The sequence below is a fragment of the Plecotus auritus genome (genome assembly GCF_963455305.1).
Source record: "Plecotus auritus genome assembly, chromosome: 5".
Taxonomy (NCBI): Eukaryota; Metazoa; Chordata; class Mammalia; order Chiroptera; family Vespertilionidae; genus Plecotus; species Plecotus auritus.
In genome coordinates this window covers 13,519,770-13,538,333 of record NC_137776.1, presented here as the reverse complement: position 1 = coordinate 13,538,333, position 18,564 = coordinate 13,519,770, and the positions used below count along the sequence as shown (strand labels likewise).

The following is an 18,564-nucleotide window of genomic DNA, read 5'->3' as shown; positions in this document are numbered from 1 at the left end:
TTGAATGGGGCAAAGTCTCAGGACAGAGCAGACAGCATTGGTTTCCCATCAGCCCTGCTCTAATAGGCCCCTGTGTCTCAGTGTCCCATGGTAATCGCTGCAAGCACCTCTGAGAGAAAGCCACCCTCAAGTTCCGCCTGCTGCCAGATAGTCCAGCTTCTCCCCGAATGAGTCTGGGTCCCCAGAGTATTGCCCGGAACTGGAGTTCAGTGCAGTCGGGAGCTTTTGTCTCCATCCTGCTTGAGAAAGCCAGCCGCATACTCAGTTGCTCACCCTCTCCGTGCGTGCGCCTTGGTACCTCTGCCTTCCGCAGTTCCTTGAGTCTCAGTGTGCTTTTCTCTTTCCTGACAGTCCAGTTTCACCCTGTATGAGTCTGGGTCCCCAGAGTCTTGCCCAGAACTGGAATTCAGTGCAGTCGGAAGCTTTTGTCTCCCTCCCATTTGAGAAAGCCAGCCGCGCACTCACTTGCCAGTCCTCTCCGTGTCTCAGTACCTCTGCCTCCTGCAGCTCCTCTGAGTCTCAGTGTGCTTTTCTCTTTCCTTTTAGTTGTAGAATTTCCACTCAGCCAGCCTTCCTGTGGTTCTGGATGATGTCCATTTTGTCTTTTAGTTGTAGTTTTGAAATTGTTGTGCGAGGCAGCAGTTTAGGTGTTTACCTATGCTGCCATCTTGGTTTCTCTCCTACTTGATCCTTTTTATTCTTTGCTTTCCTGACACAATGAATTGTTTATAGTTTCTTGAACATAACATGATGTTTCATGTTTTGATAACTTTCCATATGCCTGAAATGTGGTGGCTCATCGACCTTTTCTATTTCTCAAACTTTTATTTATCTTTAAGATCCTGCTCTGGCAGTGCTTCCTTTCTGAAACATGGGAACCAATCCTCAACCCCAAGCACAACCAAGCACTATTTCCTCTGTGGGATGTCTCACAGCACTGCCCCTTTAACAGGAAAGCACCGGATATTTAATTAGGTATGTCTTTTCCTCTACCACTTTATAAACATTTTTTTTTTCTAAAGCAGATACCATGGTTTATGCCACTTTGTATCTCCAACAGTTAATACAGTACCTGTCATAGAGTGGGCATTTAATAAACATGAGTGGAACTGAAATAATTAATTTTGAAATTTGATTTGTAAAAAAAATTATAGTCTCTATTTCCTCATGAAATTCAGAGGTGCACTCACATACACCCTATTTAAGTAGTGAAGAATATCTCTCATTTATAAAAAGACTGACACATATTTTTCTAGTTCAATTAGACTCACTGAATTTTAGAGACTAGAGTGTTTGGTAACCTTTGCAACAGAGAAAATACAAGGCTGCTTCATAATCAAGCTTGCACAAGAAGAATCCTAGACATATTGCTAATTTTTTATGATAATTCCTGAATCCCATGGAAATGTAAAGCAAAGCTGGAACATTTGAGAAATGTATAAATTTCTTATGTCTATAGCTATGTTTATTCAACATAACAAATGACAAAAGCTTTCAAAGTACCCAATAAAGATGTTTGTCCAAATTGATAATCATGCAATATTACCTTAACCAATTGATAAGGAAAGAAACAGAGTTCTTTGACTTGAACTAACTCCCCTAACCCACTAACTCCAAGGTTTTACTTCCTCATCCACAGCAATAATAAAAAGTCATGAAAAACAGCAATCCAATATTAGAAGACTCCAATATGAAAAATGGCCATAGTTGGTGTTCCAAAAGTTAAATGCAAATTTTAATTTAGATATTCCATAAAAATATAAAATACTAAGACTCAACAAAATTTATGAAATGCTATTTAATAACTCATTGCTTTTGTATGCAAGTGACTACCCAATCATCTCATGTTTTTAAGAGCTCTGTTCCCTTGCAATGACTCAGAAATTACTTTGGCTACATATGGACATTCTAGATTTGAAGTTTACACACGATGCATTTAGAACAGAATGGAAGGTCTGCTTGGTTAGCAACTTGAATATTATACCTCAAACTTTGCCATGAGGATATACATCACATGCACATTTGCTATAATTTATACATAACACGTGCACATCATATGCATTTTTCTCTGTCATACATCTCTCAACTTAGCCCACACATTCATACAAATATACATGTGTACACATGCATGCAGGGAAACAAAAGTAAGAATGATCAGATATCCCTTTCCTGCTCACTGAAGTACAGCAGTTTGCAAGAAAAATTATACCTATTGTGTTCCTTGTTTGGGTGGCTGAGGTTATAAAAGTTAAATAAAAATTTATTTATTATTTAAAGTGATCTTTTGATGCGTGTATCATGTCTGCCAACTAGAACTTTGTCTCACTCTTATATTCTTCTCCATTTCCTGGAGTGTGAGGTATTAGGTCCATGCTGGTGGAAAATGAAATGCTGCAAAAGCCTATAGTATCTGGATTCATATCCTAAACCAGTGGTCGGAAAACTGCGGCTCGCGAGCCGCCGCGGTTTGCCGCTCTGTTGACTAATGAGTTTGCCTACCACTGTCCTAAACCCACTAGTTAATAGCTGAGAGAACAAGTCCTTAAATGCCCTGAGCTTCAGCTTCTTCATCAGTAAAATGCGTTAAGACATCAACACACTTATTGGCTGCAGCATACCTCATGTAGAGACAGCCCCTAGATTGTTAACGAGCATTTGCTCATTAATTGATACACTTGTCTCAGAAAAGGTCTGGACTTACTGCCAACCATTACTTTTACAGACTTGCCTGTTTTACAGCTCTATAGACAGGTGTTGGAGAATATAAGAAATTAAAATAGAAATCGGAAAGCTTTTTAGTCCATTTCGCTAATTAATGTGTCAGAGCTCATAAAGAAGAACTCGCCGGCTTTCTCCAGCACTGCATCATCTTAAAGAGCTGGGTCAGCAAAGATCTCTGCAGACAGTCAATACATATTAAAACAGCTCCATTGTGTTTTGCAGTAAATCAAAACAACAAAAATGAAGACACAGTAAAACAAAAAAAAGTAAAATTTATAAGTCCTTTCTGTCTGAATGCCGAGGAGCATGAAACTATTGGTCGAGGTGTCAGTTCAGCATGTAGAAAGAAAAAGGAAAGATTCCTTCGAGACAGTGTTTGTGAGTCGGTATAGTCAACATTAAAGCATATATATTTTTTAAACAGCTATGCCAAATTTGATGCCATTTTCTCTGGATTCTAATGTTCCCTTAAAATATTTAAGATAAATCAATATTTACTGGTTTTGTTATTAAAAATATATATTTTGCTGCAGTTTTTGTTTTACCCCTGCATTGCTAGGATTTGAATTTTGCCAGAATTCAGTTAGTGAAATAGCTAGGAAAAGAGGTCAAAGATGCCTCATTGTTTTGCAAGGCTCTCTGAAACTTGTGATTTTTCTTAAAAGAACCAGATGAAAGGCAAAATCTTGCTCCTAACTCCTCTGGGTGGGCCTCTCCATTCCTCCGGCACATGGAGGAGGACCCTGCACAGGTACAGGGAGAATCATCCTGCTGTCTTTCTCGCCAAGGTCTGAGATGTGCTGCGCTGCCAGGGGAGGCCCTGAGATGGGGCCTCAGAGGAGTCTTGGGAAGACTGGATTAGCTCCAGAAGGGCTGAGGGGAACACTACCTTCTAGGCCAAAAGTGCTAGAAAGATGATCTTACCTGAGTTTTCGATTTGATCTCAGCTCTGAAGAATCAACCATTTAAAGATGAAGCCAAGGAAAGGGTGCCAAGAATATTGTCACAAGTTTGGGAGGAATCCAAGCCAGACCAACAGATGGAAATTGGCACAGAATGGCTCTCTACACACTAAGTAGCTGACGCAGAAGAAATTTAAACTCAGATGAATTTATTAAAATGTTGCATATCATCTTGAATAAGAGTATGGGTGATAGATCTAGGTCAGCATATATGACTGAATTTAACTTACTATGGTCTTGGATAGCATGACAACCGGCCACATTTCTATAATTAAAAATAGACAGAGGGATATGCTCTTTCTTGTTAGCAAAAGAGAAATCACTTTTTTCAAACCTAAGTATTCCGGAGAAAGAACCTGGGGCAGGGAAAGGTGAAACAAAAAGAGTTGAATGATACCTTTAGACTTTGTAAGACAGGTATGATCATGGAACGTTGTATATTATAATTCAAACTGGTAACTAGCTCAGTAGTCACTGACTGTGGCAGACTGAGACTATAGTTCTATATTAGGTGGCTTTTAAAAATGATTTTGTAACTAAAAAAGGTTGCCAGAATTAAATGGACCCTTAATCCTCTTTCACCACCACCACCTACTCCTAATGAGAAATTGCTAGGAAAAAATGCAGAACACAGCCTTCTATGCGAGGGATGAGTTCCCGAGGATTGTTAAAGTCAAGGCTAATTTTCCAAAAGAAATAAATGTAGAGCGTGGCGAGGGTATATTTTTGAAGTATATAAACTTACAATGTTAGTAGCAGATTTTTCTTTAATGCTCCTTTGTGTTTTTTCAAAACTGTCACTAACACTTTACAGAGCGCTTTCGCTTTAACTCTGAAGTGGATAATTTCAGGGGCTTGCTCAGCCCTCTCCATTGTTTTGTCATGTACCACTTCTGCTCCCAAGTTATCAAGTATGATTTTCAGCATTGGCACTGGTTCCACAGACAGCTGATTACAAAGTCAAAGACGCACAGTGGTTCTCAACCTTTCTAATGCCGCGGCCCTTTAATACAGTTCCTCATGTGGTGGTGACCCCCAACCATAAAATTATTTTCGTTGCTACTTCATAACTGTAATTTTGCTACTGTTATGAACTGTAATGTAAATATCTGTGTTTTCCGATGGTCTTAGGCTCTACAGCAGCGGTTCTCAACCTGTGGGTCACGAGAATGGCTAGCAGGGTCGCCTAAGACCATCGGAAAACACAGATATTTACATTATGATTCATAACAGTAGCAAAATTACAGTTATGAAGTAGCAACAAAAATAATTTTATGGTTGGGGGTCACCACAACGTGAGGAACTGTATTAAAGGGTCATGGCATTAGAAAGGTTGGGAACCACTGGTTTAGAAGTTCTTAAAATATAAGGGTAGTGAATATTGTAATGAGAGTTTATGATAACCCCAAATCTTCTTTCAAACAACTGATGCATGTAAGCAGTCTGGCTAATGGGAGTAATATAGAGACCTCTGGTACTATTTCTATCCATTAGCTAAAGCAAAGCCACCATGTAGAGCTTACAATTAACCTACCTGACATCTTTAAAATTATGCTATTTTTAAAATTTGGAAGACTATTATAAGTTTTGTACTTAGAGTAATTCTTTGTTGATATTTTTGTAACACAATATACACTGAGTGGCCAGATTATTATGATCTCTGAACGCATAATAATCTGGCCACTCAGTATATATATATTAGAGGCCCGGTGCATGAATTCGTGCATGGGTGGGGTCCGGCCAGCCTGGCCAGGGGGAGGGGACATGGGCGGTTGGCCGGCCTGCCTGCTGGTCAAACTCCTGGTCGAGGGGACAATTTGCATATTAGTCTTTTATTATATAGGATATACACTGAGTGGCCAGATTATTATGTGTTCAGAGATCATAATAATCTGGCTATTCAGTGTATAAAGACCTATCATTCAAATTTGCTTCAAGTATTACAGCAATATACTAAGTAACAATGTTCTCCTTTTTAAAGGCTAACAATAACTTTTAGTTACTGGCTATTAGTACTTTGTTTGGAAATTAAGAATATTTGAATAAGGTTTGATTTCTTGGAAAAAAACCCAGAAAGTTTATCATTGGCTTTTTTTTTTTTTTTTTTTTTTTGTGAGGGATTGTAAATTTATTCGATCACCCAAACACCAGGTGGCTGAGCCTAGCTGGCTCCAGCCTCATTGGCTCTTTTTTAAAAACCAAACTGATAAACATTCTTAAAACTGCTTCCACTTTTCACCTTGCAGCCTAGCCCAGTATGTAAAAAGGCATTGACCTTCAAGTTTTACTATGTAAGAGAACTAACTGCCAGCAGTACCATGAATTGAGGATGAAAATAACATAGGCTATCCTTGGGGCTCCTTGATCATGAGAACTTCCCTCTCAGACTCCTAAAGGCATGTCCAGTAGTAGAGCATTTAATGGATGAGGATGACGGGAACGAGCAGCTTGTGGCAGTTGCTCAGCCCCACAGAAGTCTTTTCTTTTGCAGTGATCTAACCTCTGAGGCTCTTTCTTAGGAGAAGCAAAAGAGAAAAAAAAGAAAATCTAAAAGTTGTGAACCAGCCCTTCCCTGCTGTTTTCACTAGAGAATCTGGAGAAAGAATAAAAGAAAAAAAATCATAACTGTGCCCTGGAACATGATGGAGGTAATGAGGCATCAAGGCCACTTACTGCTGAAAACATAATTGGCCCATAAACACAGGAGACGCTGGTGGTGGGAAAGACTTCATTGTTTCAGAAACAGAGGGATGTGAACAAATTATACCCGTTCTGTTGTTTGGAGTGGCAATTCTAGGAGTAAAATGGATGTTCCCTCACCCCAGCAGTGCACCCCTAGAGAACTGCAGTGTTTTCAATTACTGTGAATAAATGATGAAGGAAGGGCAAAGGGAGAGAAAGCAGGACACTTGGCAATAGAGAAAAAGCTTGAATTTTAGACCTGAAGGTTTCTCACCCGATAGGGAAAGCCCCAGGACACTGAGAGATCCCTGAGGACCTTCTGGAGAACCTCTAGGAATCTCATTCATGAGTGTAAGGCAGCCGTGGGCAAACTACGGCCCGCGGGCCGGATTCGGCCCGTTCGGCTGTTCTATCCGGCCCGCGGAGCCGAAAGAGCGGAGGGTTCTCTTGCTCTCCCCTCCGCTCCTTTACTTTGAATTTATATTAGTTCACACAAACACTCCATCCATGCTTTTGTTCCGGCCCTCCGGTCCAGTTTAAGAACCCATTGTGGCCCTCGAGTCAAAAAGTTTGCCCACCCCTGGTCTAAAGAAAGATAATACGGTCATTGTGGGTGGGTACAATCCCCTTTGATGACAGGCAAAAAGAGTTTTGTTTTAATCCTCACCCAGGGTATATTTTTTTAGAGAGAAAGGAAGGAAAAGAGAAACATCAATCAGTTGCCTCCCATATGTACCCTTGACCATATAAACCCACAACCTATGTATGTGCCCTGACTGGGAATTGAACCCGCCACCTTTTGGTGTGGGGACAATGCTCCAACCAACCAACCAAACAACCCAACCGAGTCAACCGGCCAGGGCAAGACTATTCTTTCTTGATGAGAAAGAAATAAGCAAAATTTTCTTATTCCAGAACTCTGTCCAATCACTTTATGTGAAAGTCATCATGGGAAAATTTTTCAAACTTTCTGGGGGTTGGTTTCTTTATAATATTTGTTGTTGTTCTAAGTCAGTGGTCAGCAAACTGTGGCTCGTGAGCTACATGTGGCTCTTTGGCCCCTTGAGTTTTTAGCAAAGGCCAGCTTAGGAGTACCCTAATTAAGTTAATAACAATGTACCTACCTATATAGTTTAAGTTTAAAAATTTGGCTCTCAAAAGAAATTTCAATCGTTGTACTGTTGATATTTGGCTCTGTTGACTAATGAGTTTGCCGACCACTGTTCTAAGTGTTCAGCTGGCATACATTTTTAAGATTTTGGATTTTATAATCATTTTTTTTGGAAACATTTACTCTTTCCTCTCAAACATTTTGAGTCAGCATACATTATGCCACTACATACACAGCCAAGTAATAATTCATCTTTGTGGAAGTCAGAGACATCTCATGTATTAATTACCAAGCCTTTCAGTGACTGGTGGATGGAAATAGGTTCCAACTGCTACTCAAACACAGCCAGTGATTTCCAGGAAGGAGAATAGAAAGTCAGTTACAAGGAATTTCTTACCCAATTTGTGTCCAGCCAATGAATGGACTTTGCTTTCATCTGGCACTGAGAAGAAATAAAAGAGACAAGGATCAGCCTGCTTGTAAATAAGCCATCTTTAACAATAAATTAATATAGACTCATAATAAGTTAAATCTTTTACTGGCAAGGATTTGAGAAAAAATTTTCCCCAGCCTCCTTGGGGCACCTCATTTCTATTAGTAGATATGTTAAGAATAGCTAGAAAGAAAGATATATTTATTAGGCTTCTAATTTTCTTTTAATTTTCAATACTTGCAGTTTTTTAAACTGGGTTATTGTTTCCATGTTTGCAAAAAGAGAAGCTAAATTCATGGACTAGAGATGTATAATATATAGTAAAACTCTTTAAAAACAATAGAAATATGTATAAACATTCAATATTGAGCTTCTATGTATGATAAACCTAGAGTAAAAGTGAACAGATTTATAATCCTCCTGAGAAATATTAAAATAAACAAAATATGAAACAATGACATTAAAGAGGTTAGACCCCAGACAACAGAGACCAGTGACTCCTGAGAAATGGGAAACAAGTGAGATGTATCCTACAATTTCTCTATTTTACTGCATGGAGAGTTTCCAGGCTGTGGTGCAGGCATGGGAACACAGGCAGAGCCCAGTGATATCCCAGCTTGAGGACATGCAGCTGGGTGTCCAGGGAAACCAAGGCAGATGGAGTCTTCAGGCAGAGAATTGCAGAGAGAGCTATAGAAAGGAGCCCCTTGTATATATAATTGAATACCAAGGATCATATGTATGTGAGGAAACTACCCAAGACCTGGCAAATAACCACCTCAAAGCAGAAAGGGAACAGTGTCCAAAGTTCACACAGGGCTGAGAATAGGCACTATTCCCAACAGCCATAGTGAAAAACTTCCTAATTCAGGAGCATCAGTTAGGATATAAAGGAGAACCTTGCTTCAGTAGTGGGAGAGACAAATAACTCCAGATTAACCCAGCTCTAATGAAATAGATACATTTTTCAAAGACACAAATTAGCAAAGCTTACACAGGAAGAAATAGATAAGCTAAGTAGTCCTATAGTTCAATTCTTTAATGAATTTTTATTTAAAACTCTCCCATAAAGGAAACTCTAGACAAGGGGTGGGCAAACTTTTTGACTCGAGGGCCACAATGGGTTCTTAAACTGGACCGGAGGGCCGGAACAAAAGCATGGATGGAGTGTTTGTGTGAACTAATATAAATTCAAAGTAAAGGAGCGGAGGGGAGAGCAAGAGAACCCTCCGCTCTTTCGGCTCCGCGGGCCGGATAGAACAGCCGAACAGGCCGGATCCGGCCCACGGGCCATAGTTTGCCCACGGCTGCTCTAGACAGACAGCTTCACTGGTTAATTCTACCTACCAAACATTTAAAGAAGAACTAAAATCAATTTTATATAAATTCTTATTTCAGAAAATTCAGAGGAAGGGATATTGCCCAACTCATTCTAAGAGGCTGGTATTACCCTGATATCAGGCAAAACATTATCTGAAAGCTACCCTATATAATAAACAGGTAATATGTAAATTGACCCTCACACCCTCACAAGATGGCTGCCTATGACCAGGCCAGCAGGGGGGTTAGCGAGGGACAACCAAACGAGTGAACAAGTAGGCTGCATGGGGCAATCAGGCCGGCAGGGGGGTTAGTGAGGGACAACCAAATGACTGAACAGCAGGCTGCATGGGGCAACCAGGTCGGCAAGCGGGGGGACAGTTGGGGGTGACCAAGCTGGCGGGGGGGCAGTAAGGGGCAACCTGGCTGGCAGCGGGGGGAAGTTAGGGGTGACAAGGCCAGCAGGGGGGGAAGTTAGGGGCGATCAGGCCAGCACAAAGAGGCAGTGAGGGGCAATCAGGCTGGCGGTAGGGGGTCATTTAGGGGTGACCAGGCAGGCAGGCAGGTGAGCCATTAGGAGCCAGTGGTCCAGGATTTAGGATCGGGCCTAAACCGGCAGTCGGATATCCCCCAAGGGGTCCCGGATTGAAGAGGGTGCAGGCTGGGCTGAGGGGAGCCCCCACCCTCCGTGCACGAACTTCATGCAATAGGTCTCTAGTTAACTAATATTTCTCATGAACACAGATGAAAAGTTTTTAACCCTTAAACATTTCTGCATGATTATCACTTTATTATTAATGACAACTGTTGATTATTTGCCATGTGCTGTTGTCCATGTTAGTCTATGAAACTCTAGTGCTCAGGGTTGAAACAAGGTGAGGGGAACTTTACTCACAAGAAGGACCTCCTCCATCTTCTCTAACACTACATTGGTCTCAGAGTAATGTGCCCCTCTCTCCTTCCTTTGCCTACCGCAGTCAGTCCTATTTCATTAACCCAGTTATTAAACATCATTCCGTCACTCACACCCAGCCCTCCTTTTCTAAGTGATTTCCTGATTTTTTAGTTAAAACCACTGCATGTCTGTAATTTTTCTGGAATGAAATGCTAAAATCTTGTTCAGGTTTTCTTCATACTTCCAGTTGGATATGTCAGTTTGTATTTATTAGGCTCCATGTAGGGGGCCAACTTCTGTCTTTCCCAAGTCTAAAAAAACTTAATTAGAGTGGAATCTACAGTATAAATAGAAAAATATTGGAAAACAATCAATATTAAAAAATACTAGTTGCTAATATTTATTAAGTACCTGTAATTGCAGGTTCTGCCCTATGTACTTTATAACTTATTATCATTCATTTAATCCTCACAATGACCTGTGAAGATAGGTGTTATTATTATCCTTATTTTACTGACAAAGAAACTGAGGCATGCCTCCAAGGTGGAGGATAGGATCCAGAACTTAAATATGGCCCTCTTACACTCTGCTATAAAGGTGATGAATCACAGAAAACATGTTATATTTTTTTGAATCATCAATCACATAAATTAAACACTTGACCAACATCTATATGTTAGAAAGCTACTATCCTCTTTATTTGAACATATGTTATCAATAGAAATCTGTCTGTGGTGAATGGTATTAAGTGTTAGCTACAATTTTTTTTTAACATTTTTGGAAATCTACAATTCTAGTGGGTTCAAGCTAAAATATGCATTCCCATTTCACAGATTAAAAATCACCAGTCTGAGTTAAAATTCTGACTTGGAAATTTACTAGTTGTATGTAATTTAACTTTCGGTGCCTAAGTTTCATCATATGTAAAATGAGGATAATATGGCTTACTCCATAGGTTTGAAGTAAAATTACATGTGTAAGTTTGTGCAAAGTACTTAGAAGGTCATATAAAGAGTGCTTACAAAATATTAGCTATTATCATCATTATTAATGAGAAACTAAATAGAAAAGTGGAATAACATAACCAATGAGACAGATGTGGGTTGAATCCAAGATTTACCAGGCAAGTTACAAAGCCTTTTTTAAAACAACAACATGCTTTTATTGATTTTAGAGAGGAAGGAAGAGGGAGAGAGAGATTGAAACATCAAAGATGAGAATCATTGAGCGGCTGCCTCCTGCATGCCCCCTACTGGAGAACGAGCCTGAAACCCAGGCATGTGCCCTTGACCAGAATTGAACCCGGGACCCTTCAGTCTGCAGGTTGACACTCTATCCACTGAGCCAAACCAGTCATGGGCACGAAGCCCTTTTTAACCATAGTTTCCTTATGTGAAAAATTAAATAAAAACACTACATAGGGAGTTGTGGGAATAAAATGAAAAATATGTACAAAAGCACTTAGTACAGTGCCAGTTACATATTTCTCAATAAACGAAAGCTTTTGATAAATGAGAACTGTGAGAATGGCAAAGGTTATAAATTTGGTGGTGGTCTCAATGATTTAAGTTGCCTGGGATTATAAAGGAATATAGGGAGAAATAACTGATAATATACTAGGCTTCAGACTGGGCTTTTTAATCATTATCTTATGGATAATCCAACACCCACAGCAGGTTTGATCTCCCAGTTCACTCCCAGTCCCAGTTCATCACTTAGGTGAAGAAAGGCAAAGGAAACATAATACTCAGACTACATGGTCTTATTATTAGTTATTCTGAAAAAGGGATTCATAGAAAGGTAGGATTGTATTGTTTTGTCTGTTGTTTTTTTAAACAGACATAAGTTATCCCATTACATCTAAGCCAATTTTAGTATTATTGCAAATTTCCCAGTCATATTAGGTTAAACATGGTACTTTCCTAATTTTTTTAGCTGCATACTGTCTATTATTCTTAGTAAAAATACTTATTGTTTTAATTGACAATTGGAAATTACTTAGAACAGTAACATAAGCTCTTTTAAAAAACAGTGTAGAAAATCCAAATGAGGGATAGGCATAAAAATTAGAGGTCTCTCTCCAAAATATTCACTGACACAGATATCTATCTTTAGGACAAGAGATAAATGAATAAATGTAATAGAAAAGAGAGGGAACTGTAATGGCTTAATTAATAGAAAACATTTTATTTAAAAGGTTAAATTGGAAACAATCTTCCTTTATGCACATGCTTAGTGCCTGGAAGTGATTTAAATAACAGTAGCAAATAAGAAAAGGAGGTAAAATTAAACAACCACCACCATTTATTTCTAAATAACAAGTTATAATTAATACTCAGCTTCCTTTATAACTCACATTACCTTAGAGCCATGGTCGGCAAACTGCGGCTCGTGAGCCACATGCAGCTCTTTGGCCCCTTGAGTGTGGCTCTTCCACAAAATACCACGGCCTGGGCGAGTCTATTTTGAAGAAGTGGCGTTAGAAGAAGTTTAAGTTTAAAAAATTTGGCTCTCAAAAGAAATTTCAATCGTTGTACTGTTGATGCTTGGCTCCGTTGACTAATGAGTTTGCCGACCACTGCCTTAGAGCTACTATACAGTTATCTCTTGAGGCTGGAGCGAAGGTCTAGTCTTTTCACTGCATAATAGTTAGATAGCACGGCAACTGGAACAGTAGCAACGTGATTATGACAGGTATGCCATTTCAGACAAAGACCTTATTTACAAGGGCTGGTGTGGGGAAGGTCTCTCATTCCAAAATGCTAAGGTACCAAAAGCATCATGTAAGAGAGTGTTGATGGAGCAAGAGCCAAAGTCTTTTGATCTAGTTCTGATGACAGATTGTTCTTTCTTTCTTTTCTTTTTTTAAAGTTTCCAGAGCCTATTATTTTCCCTTTCTTGTCCTTCAGTTTTACCTAAGAAATGATACTACTTGCTCTTGATCACCTTAAAGAGATATTACAGTCATTGAAGAAAGAGATACCAGTGAAATGCCCAGTCCTGCTGAAGATGAAATTCAGACATTTTTATTGTAACTACTAGGAGCTCAGCGCGCGATTTGAAATCGCGGTGCCACCCACCTTGAGTCTCAGGTCTGGCCCTGCCTCCCTCTTGGGCCCTTGAAGCAGTGGTGGCGGCTGCTGATCAGGACCTCCCCCAGCGCGGGGGGCATGAGGCCCCTGTCGCCGCACCCCTCCCCCCCCCCCACACTGCGTGTGCAACCTCCTCCTGTCCGGTTGACCCTTTACAGCGTCCTGGTTAATTAGCATATTTCTCTATTATATATATGTATATATATATATGATTATTAAATACTTATAGGGTGCTATGGACTTGTGCCTCCAGAGATATCTTTGGATTTATTTTGATAATGGGATGTCCATACTAAGCTCATGCTTCCTAGTATTCAACTCCAGATTGATGGACTCCGCTGGATTTAGTTACTGGGAAGTGTTTCACGAGGAGGCCGCTCTTGGGTTTGGATGTTTCCCAATTCCATGGTCTGTCCTCTGTCCAGGAGGACCTCTCTGGAGAACACAGAGCCTGCTGCCTATGTTTCCAGTTGTCTTGGTTGTAGACCTTTGAGCTCGTTAGAACTGCTCAAAATCAATGGCACCTTTTTAAAAAGAGCTGATCAACACACATTGCCTTTTCATTTCAACCACGTTCACTGCATGGAAGAGAAACCGTAAATAAAGAAATTATGGGGAGAAAATCTATGAAAAAGATGGCACTCTGAGAACTTATTAGTGGCAAACATTAAAGTGCATAAACATATCGGCTCCCCAGTAGGATCCATTTATATTAATATAGTGATCACTTAAAGTGTTTTATTCTTTTGTCAGGCCTTCTTGTACACTTCAAATGCATTCTCACTGGGGAAAAATAATCCCCTGGCTTATTGATAGCATTTGGTACGCATTCTATAACATAAGTGACTATTAGGAACTGCACTTGCTTAATAAAAATTTGCAGAACAGTGGCAGATTTGGTGAGTTAATGGGCCCCATATGCTCTTCTTGAGCTGACAGAAGATGGTATATTGCTAACATGCACAAATCTCTTCAGAAATGAAGATTGCCATCAGCCACAGTTATTCTTGTTGAGAATGCCAACCCTTTGTCACGAATGGGGGATATGCAAATGTGTTCAGATCCCCACTACTTCATATTGAGATACTTCAATATAAAGCAGCACTCTAAAATATGATGCAATGCTTGTCTTTTACATAGGCAGCTCTATTTCATTTAGTTTTTGATTTCCATATCTGACAGAATAGAGACTGCAGCTTTGAAGGTGATATTTGGCACAACAAAAATACATCTTCTAATGAAGTCATCAACACTTTTCCTTGAATAGTTCGCAAGGAAACTAAATATCAAGTAATTCCTTAATGGTTAATAAACTTGTTTCTGAGAGTTGTTCCTTCAGAACTTTTTTTAAAAAGGACACAGTTGCCAATATTAAGAATCCATTTTATTCGCTTTTAGTAGATCGATTTCTGTGCCCCTGATTGATTTCCAGAAATTTTAAGGAAGGCCAACCTGTTTTAAGTTGTAAATTAAGTTCCCTCCTTTACTGCATTGATTTATAGTGTTTTCTTATATCGATGGCTACTTGGCAAGCTGTTTCTCTTCAGGGAGAATTTTGAGTATCAGCACTATGCATTTTTATGTGTTGAAAAATTCTTCCATTTCTTGAAACCAAAAACGCAAAACAAAAACAAAAACAAAAAAAAAACACAAAAAAAACCATATACAAAGCTTTTGCTGAAAAAGGGGTTAGGAAATTAGTACAAGATAATGATGCCAATATTTGTCTTGCCATCTCTCTTAGCAGGCTTCCTCAAAACACCATGCTCCTCCCTGGCCAGCTGGCTGTTCTGACAATAAGCTAGTTAGAACTCAGTAGCTGAAGTTTTCTTCTAATATTATAGTGTATTTCTCAGCCAGGTTGCCACAGGACACAATGAGGACCTGCTTCCTCATCGTTTAAAATTCCCTTTCTTTCTTCATGAATCGCAGGGGCGGGGGGGGGAGGCTTAAATCTAAAGTTAGGAAAATCCACTACTTTTCACATATTCTTACACTATTGTGTTTATCTCATTAAAGAGTACTGGGAAAACCAAATCATTTTGTCACAAATTGACTAATTAATTTGTTTGGTGTGCATTTAATAGACACTGTCTTTCTCAAAGGAATCAGATACTGTCTGAGCTCCAAGTACCCCTTCCTGATCTTTGTGGGAATGAGGTTCCTGGCTTGTTAGTTTCCTGACATGAGTGCTCTGATCAGGACTCCGCAGCTCTCAAGACTGATTCTCTAGCTATTTCTGGAGTTCACTCTCTCTGCAGTTCTTTCTTCTCTGTTACTGCACTCTACCACTTCGTTTTCCCTGGAGTCTCAGCCCCATTGCCTCCACTCAGATATGAAACAACGGGATATATATCTTACAGCAAGTTTCGTGGGGTGGTATTATTTAATTTCTCTGGAATAAGTTACAAAATTATTACACTATTTAATAAATGGAAACATCTTTGTGCTGAAAACCACAGCTTCCTAAACCACAGGACCAATGGTCCTAAGATACCTTGAGTAACTCTCACCCAAAGCTAAGCATGTGATCAGTGATTAAGAGCAATATTCTTTGGAAGTGCCATTACCTGCTTCTCTCCTGCCCAAGGACATCATGAAATCAAGGCTGGAACCTAGGGCCACACAGAGGGTGCAGCAGCTGGTGAACAGAGAGGGAACTGCATGGAGGCCTAGGCCTATTCCCCTGTTCTGATGGCACACATGCCAGTCACGAGGACAGTCACAAATCCTCCCTCTGAGTCTCCTAACTGGACCCAAGGCTTTTTCTATTTGATGGCCGACCTTTGGAAATTGCTTCCAACTTGCTCTTGACCTACCTCCATCTCTCCAACTCTACTATACGTCTCTTCAACACAGACCAGCCTAGCCCATGCTAAACATCACTTGCTTCATTCTTCTACCTCACCAAAAGCCCTCACTAAATTCAACTGCCTAGAAAATAATACAGTCTCCTTAGCCTGATATTCAGGTTTGAATCCTTTTTAACTTTCTCATTATATTTTCCTCTATTATTTTTTTACTGAAGTCATAAAGTAATTCCTGGTTTCTTCCCATTTGTCTTTCTCCTCAGTGGGAAATGCCTGGAACCTCACATGTACAAATACTATTTTATTGCTCCTCCTGGGCCCAGCCCCCCATTATAACCTCCGCTTTGTAGTATATTCTCTTCATCTGTTTCCCCCAGGACACTTCGGCTTTGCTTCCAAGCAAATGTACCACTTTCTGTCTGTATTATGTTGATTTGTATGCAACTTCAATGAAGATGAAGATAGCATTTTTCATCTTTTCATGGTAAACAGCTACAGATTACAAAGGTCCTCAAAGGTCAGTTGTATGGAGTCTCTTCCTTTTTTTCATGATGAGGAAAAGATGCCTATGTGAGACCCCTCTCAGGAATCTTCTTTGTGTGAATTCTCAGGATCTATCAGGTTTGGACTATTTCTAATACTCAGAGTATGAAAACTACCATGTTTCCTAGATCCTTGGTAAATATTCTGTTATCGGCAAGAAATTGATACTGATGAAGCCATCGGAAAAGAGGGGCCCAGACTATCCTGTAAGTCCCACAACCATAATTCTCTATGAGCAAGTTAAACAACATGTTTTTTATAACATGTGTTATAATCCCACTATTTATAATGCACATTTCCACATAGTGATTCTATCTTTAACAGGGAAGAGGAGGAAGGAAACTAAACTTGTTGCCAATGTACGTGTCAGAAATCATGCTAAGCATTTTAACATGTGCTATCTCACTTAATCCTTACAGATCTCAGTGAGTTAGGGCATTACAATCTTCAGTTACAGAGCAAGTAACCAAGGCTCAGTGGATTATGTCATAAAGTTAGCAAGTGGGACAGCTGGGATCCAAAGGGTTCCTGACTTCAAAGCACAACTTCCTTCTACTATGTGAGTCTGAGAGGTAAGATTCTGCTAATGGCTTCATAATCAAGAACTATATATTTCACTAGTCACCACTACCTATGAAAAGTAGAATTTCCTAACAAACTACATGCAAGAGCACATGATGTTTCTTAAAAATGGCTGGTGAAGCTCTCAGAAGTAAGCAATAGAGTTGTCATAAGTTGTTTTGAGGCTCATACACCTGGAAATTGTTACCAAGGAGAAGCATGGACTATTGTTCAGGTGTCAGGTGGTGGGAAAGGGAAAGAGACAGCATTAGCTTTTTTGGCAGCCAAACGGCACTGTTGTTGGCTCATCAAGTGTACAGAGAACTGAAATCCTTTTTATATTAACTCCTGTTAAGCCAGGACTTTGTCCAACAAATTCCTGTGGAGAGCCAATGGCAGCATGCTGGGCACTGGGCTTGTGGAGGGACAGCCTTGAGCCTGTACCAGCAGGGTTTTTATCACACAACTAATGTCAGAAGTGCTATCAAACCTTCTGGGAAAAAGCTTCCTGCAGCTCTCACTTCGACAGATGTGATAACCCCTGACTGAACTTTGGGATTCTACACTTATTCCCTATACATTATCCACCCCCGCCCCGCCCCGCCCCGCCCGAAGCCAGTGTAATCCTTTTAAAACAAAACCAAAAACAAATCTCAGTCATGACAATCCTTTGCTCAAAGCCTCTCAAATAGCTTCCAATCACATTTAGAAGAAAATCTAAAAACTTACAGCCTCCAAGCCCCAGCCTGAGCTGGTCCCCAGGGCCTTTCCCAGCTCATTCAGCATAGCTGTCCCCTTGCTCAGCATCCTTCCATCACCCATTCTGGCCTCACTGCAGGTCCCCAAACCTAGAAAGCGCATTCCACTTCAGGGCCAGTGCTATTCTTCTGGACAGCCACCTGGCTCACTGCCACCCTTCCTTCACGTCTTCACAGACATCGCATCGGCAGAGAGGTCCTCCCTGGCCACCTCACCTAAGGTAGGGCTTTCTGACCCCAACTCTCTGTCATTTTTCTCCTCCTCCTGCTTCATTCTTTCACAAGGCTCACCGCTGCCTGCCCTCTTCCCCATTAGAACATAAGCTTCAGGTAGACCTGGGCTTTGCTTTATTCAGTTTGTTCCCAGGGTCCAGGACAGTGCCTGGGACACAGTAGACACTCAAAACATATTTGTTGAATGAAAGAATGATGGTCAATAGGTAATGAAGAGACTAAGCCTAGTTTATGGATTGGACTTTCCTGATGACTTTAAGTTAAGACCGGGAGATATATAAGGAAGAGTAAAGACAGTGTTTGCACAGAGGAAACATGAAACGAAACAGGTCCCACGCATAGAACCCGAAGTGCTCAGCATGAGAGGGAGACCAGTGCGAGCCCAGGTGGGGGAGAAACGAAGGGGCCAGTCATGGAGGACCTCAAATCCCCATAATGAGTT

General features: G+C 40.3%; 1 protein-coding gene across 1 annotated transcript in view; it reads right to left on the bottom strand.

Annotated features, from left to right (window-relative positions):
- Positions 1-18,564, bottom strand: part of PARD3B (par-3 family cell polarity regulator beta) — a 925,380-nt gene that overhangs the window by 333,709 nt on the left and 573,107 nt on the right. Inside the window, exon 16 of the mRNA XM_080668084.1 lies at positions 7,874-7,918. Coding sequence (XP_080524210.1) covers positions 7,874-7,918 — 45 coding nt within the window. The remainder of the gene's footprint in view (positions 1-7,873; positions 7,919-18,564) is intronic.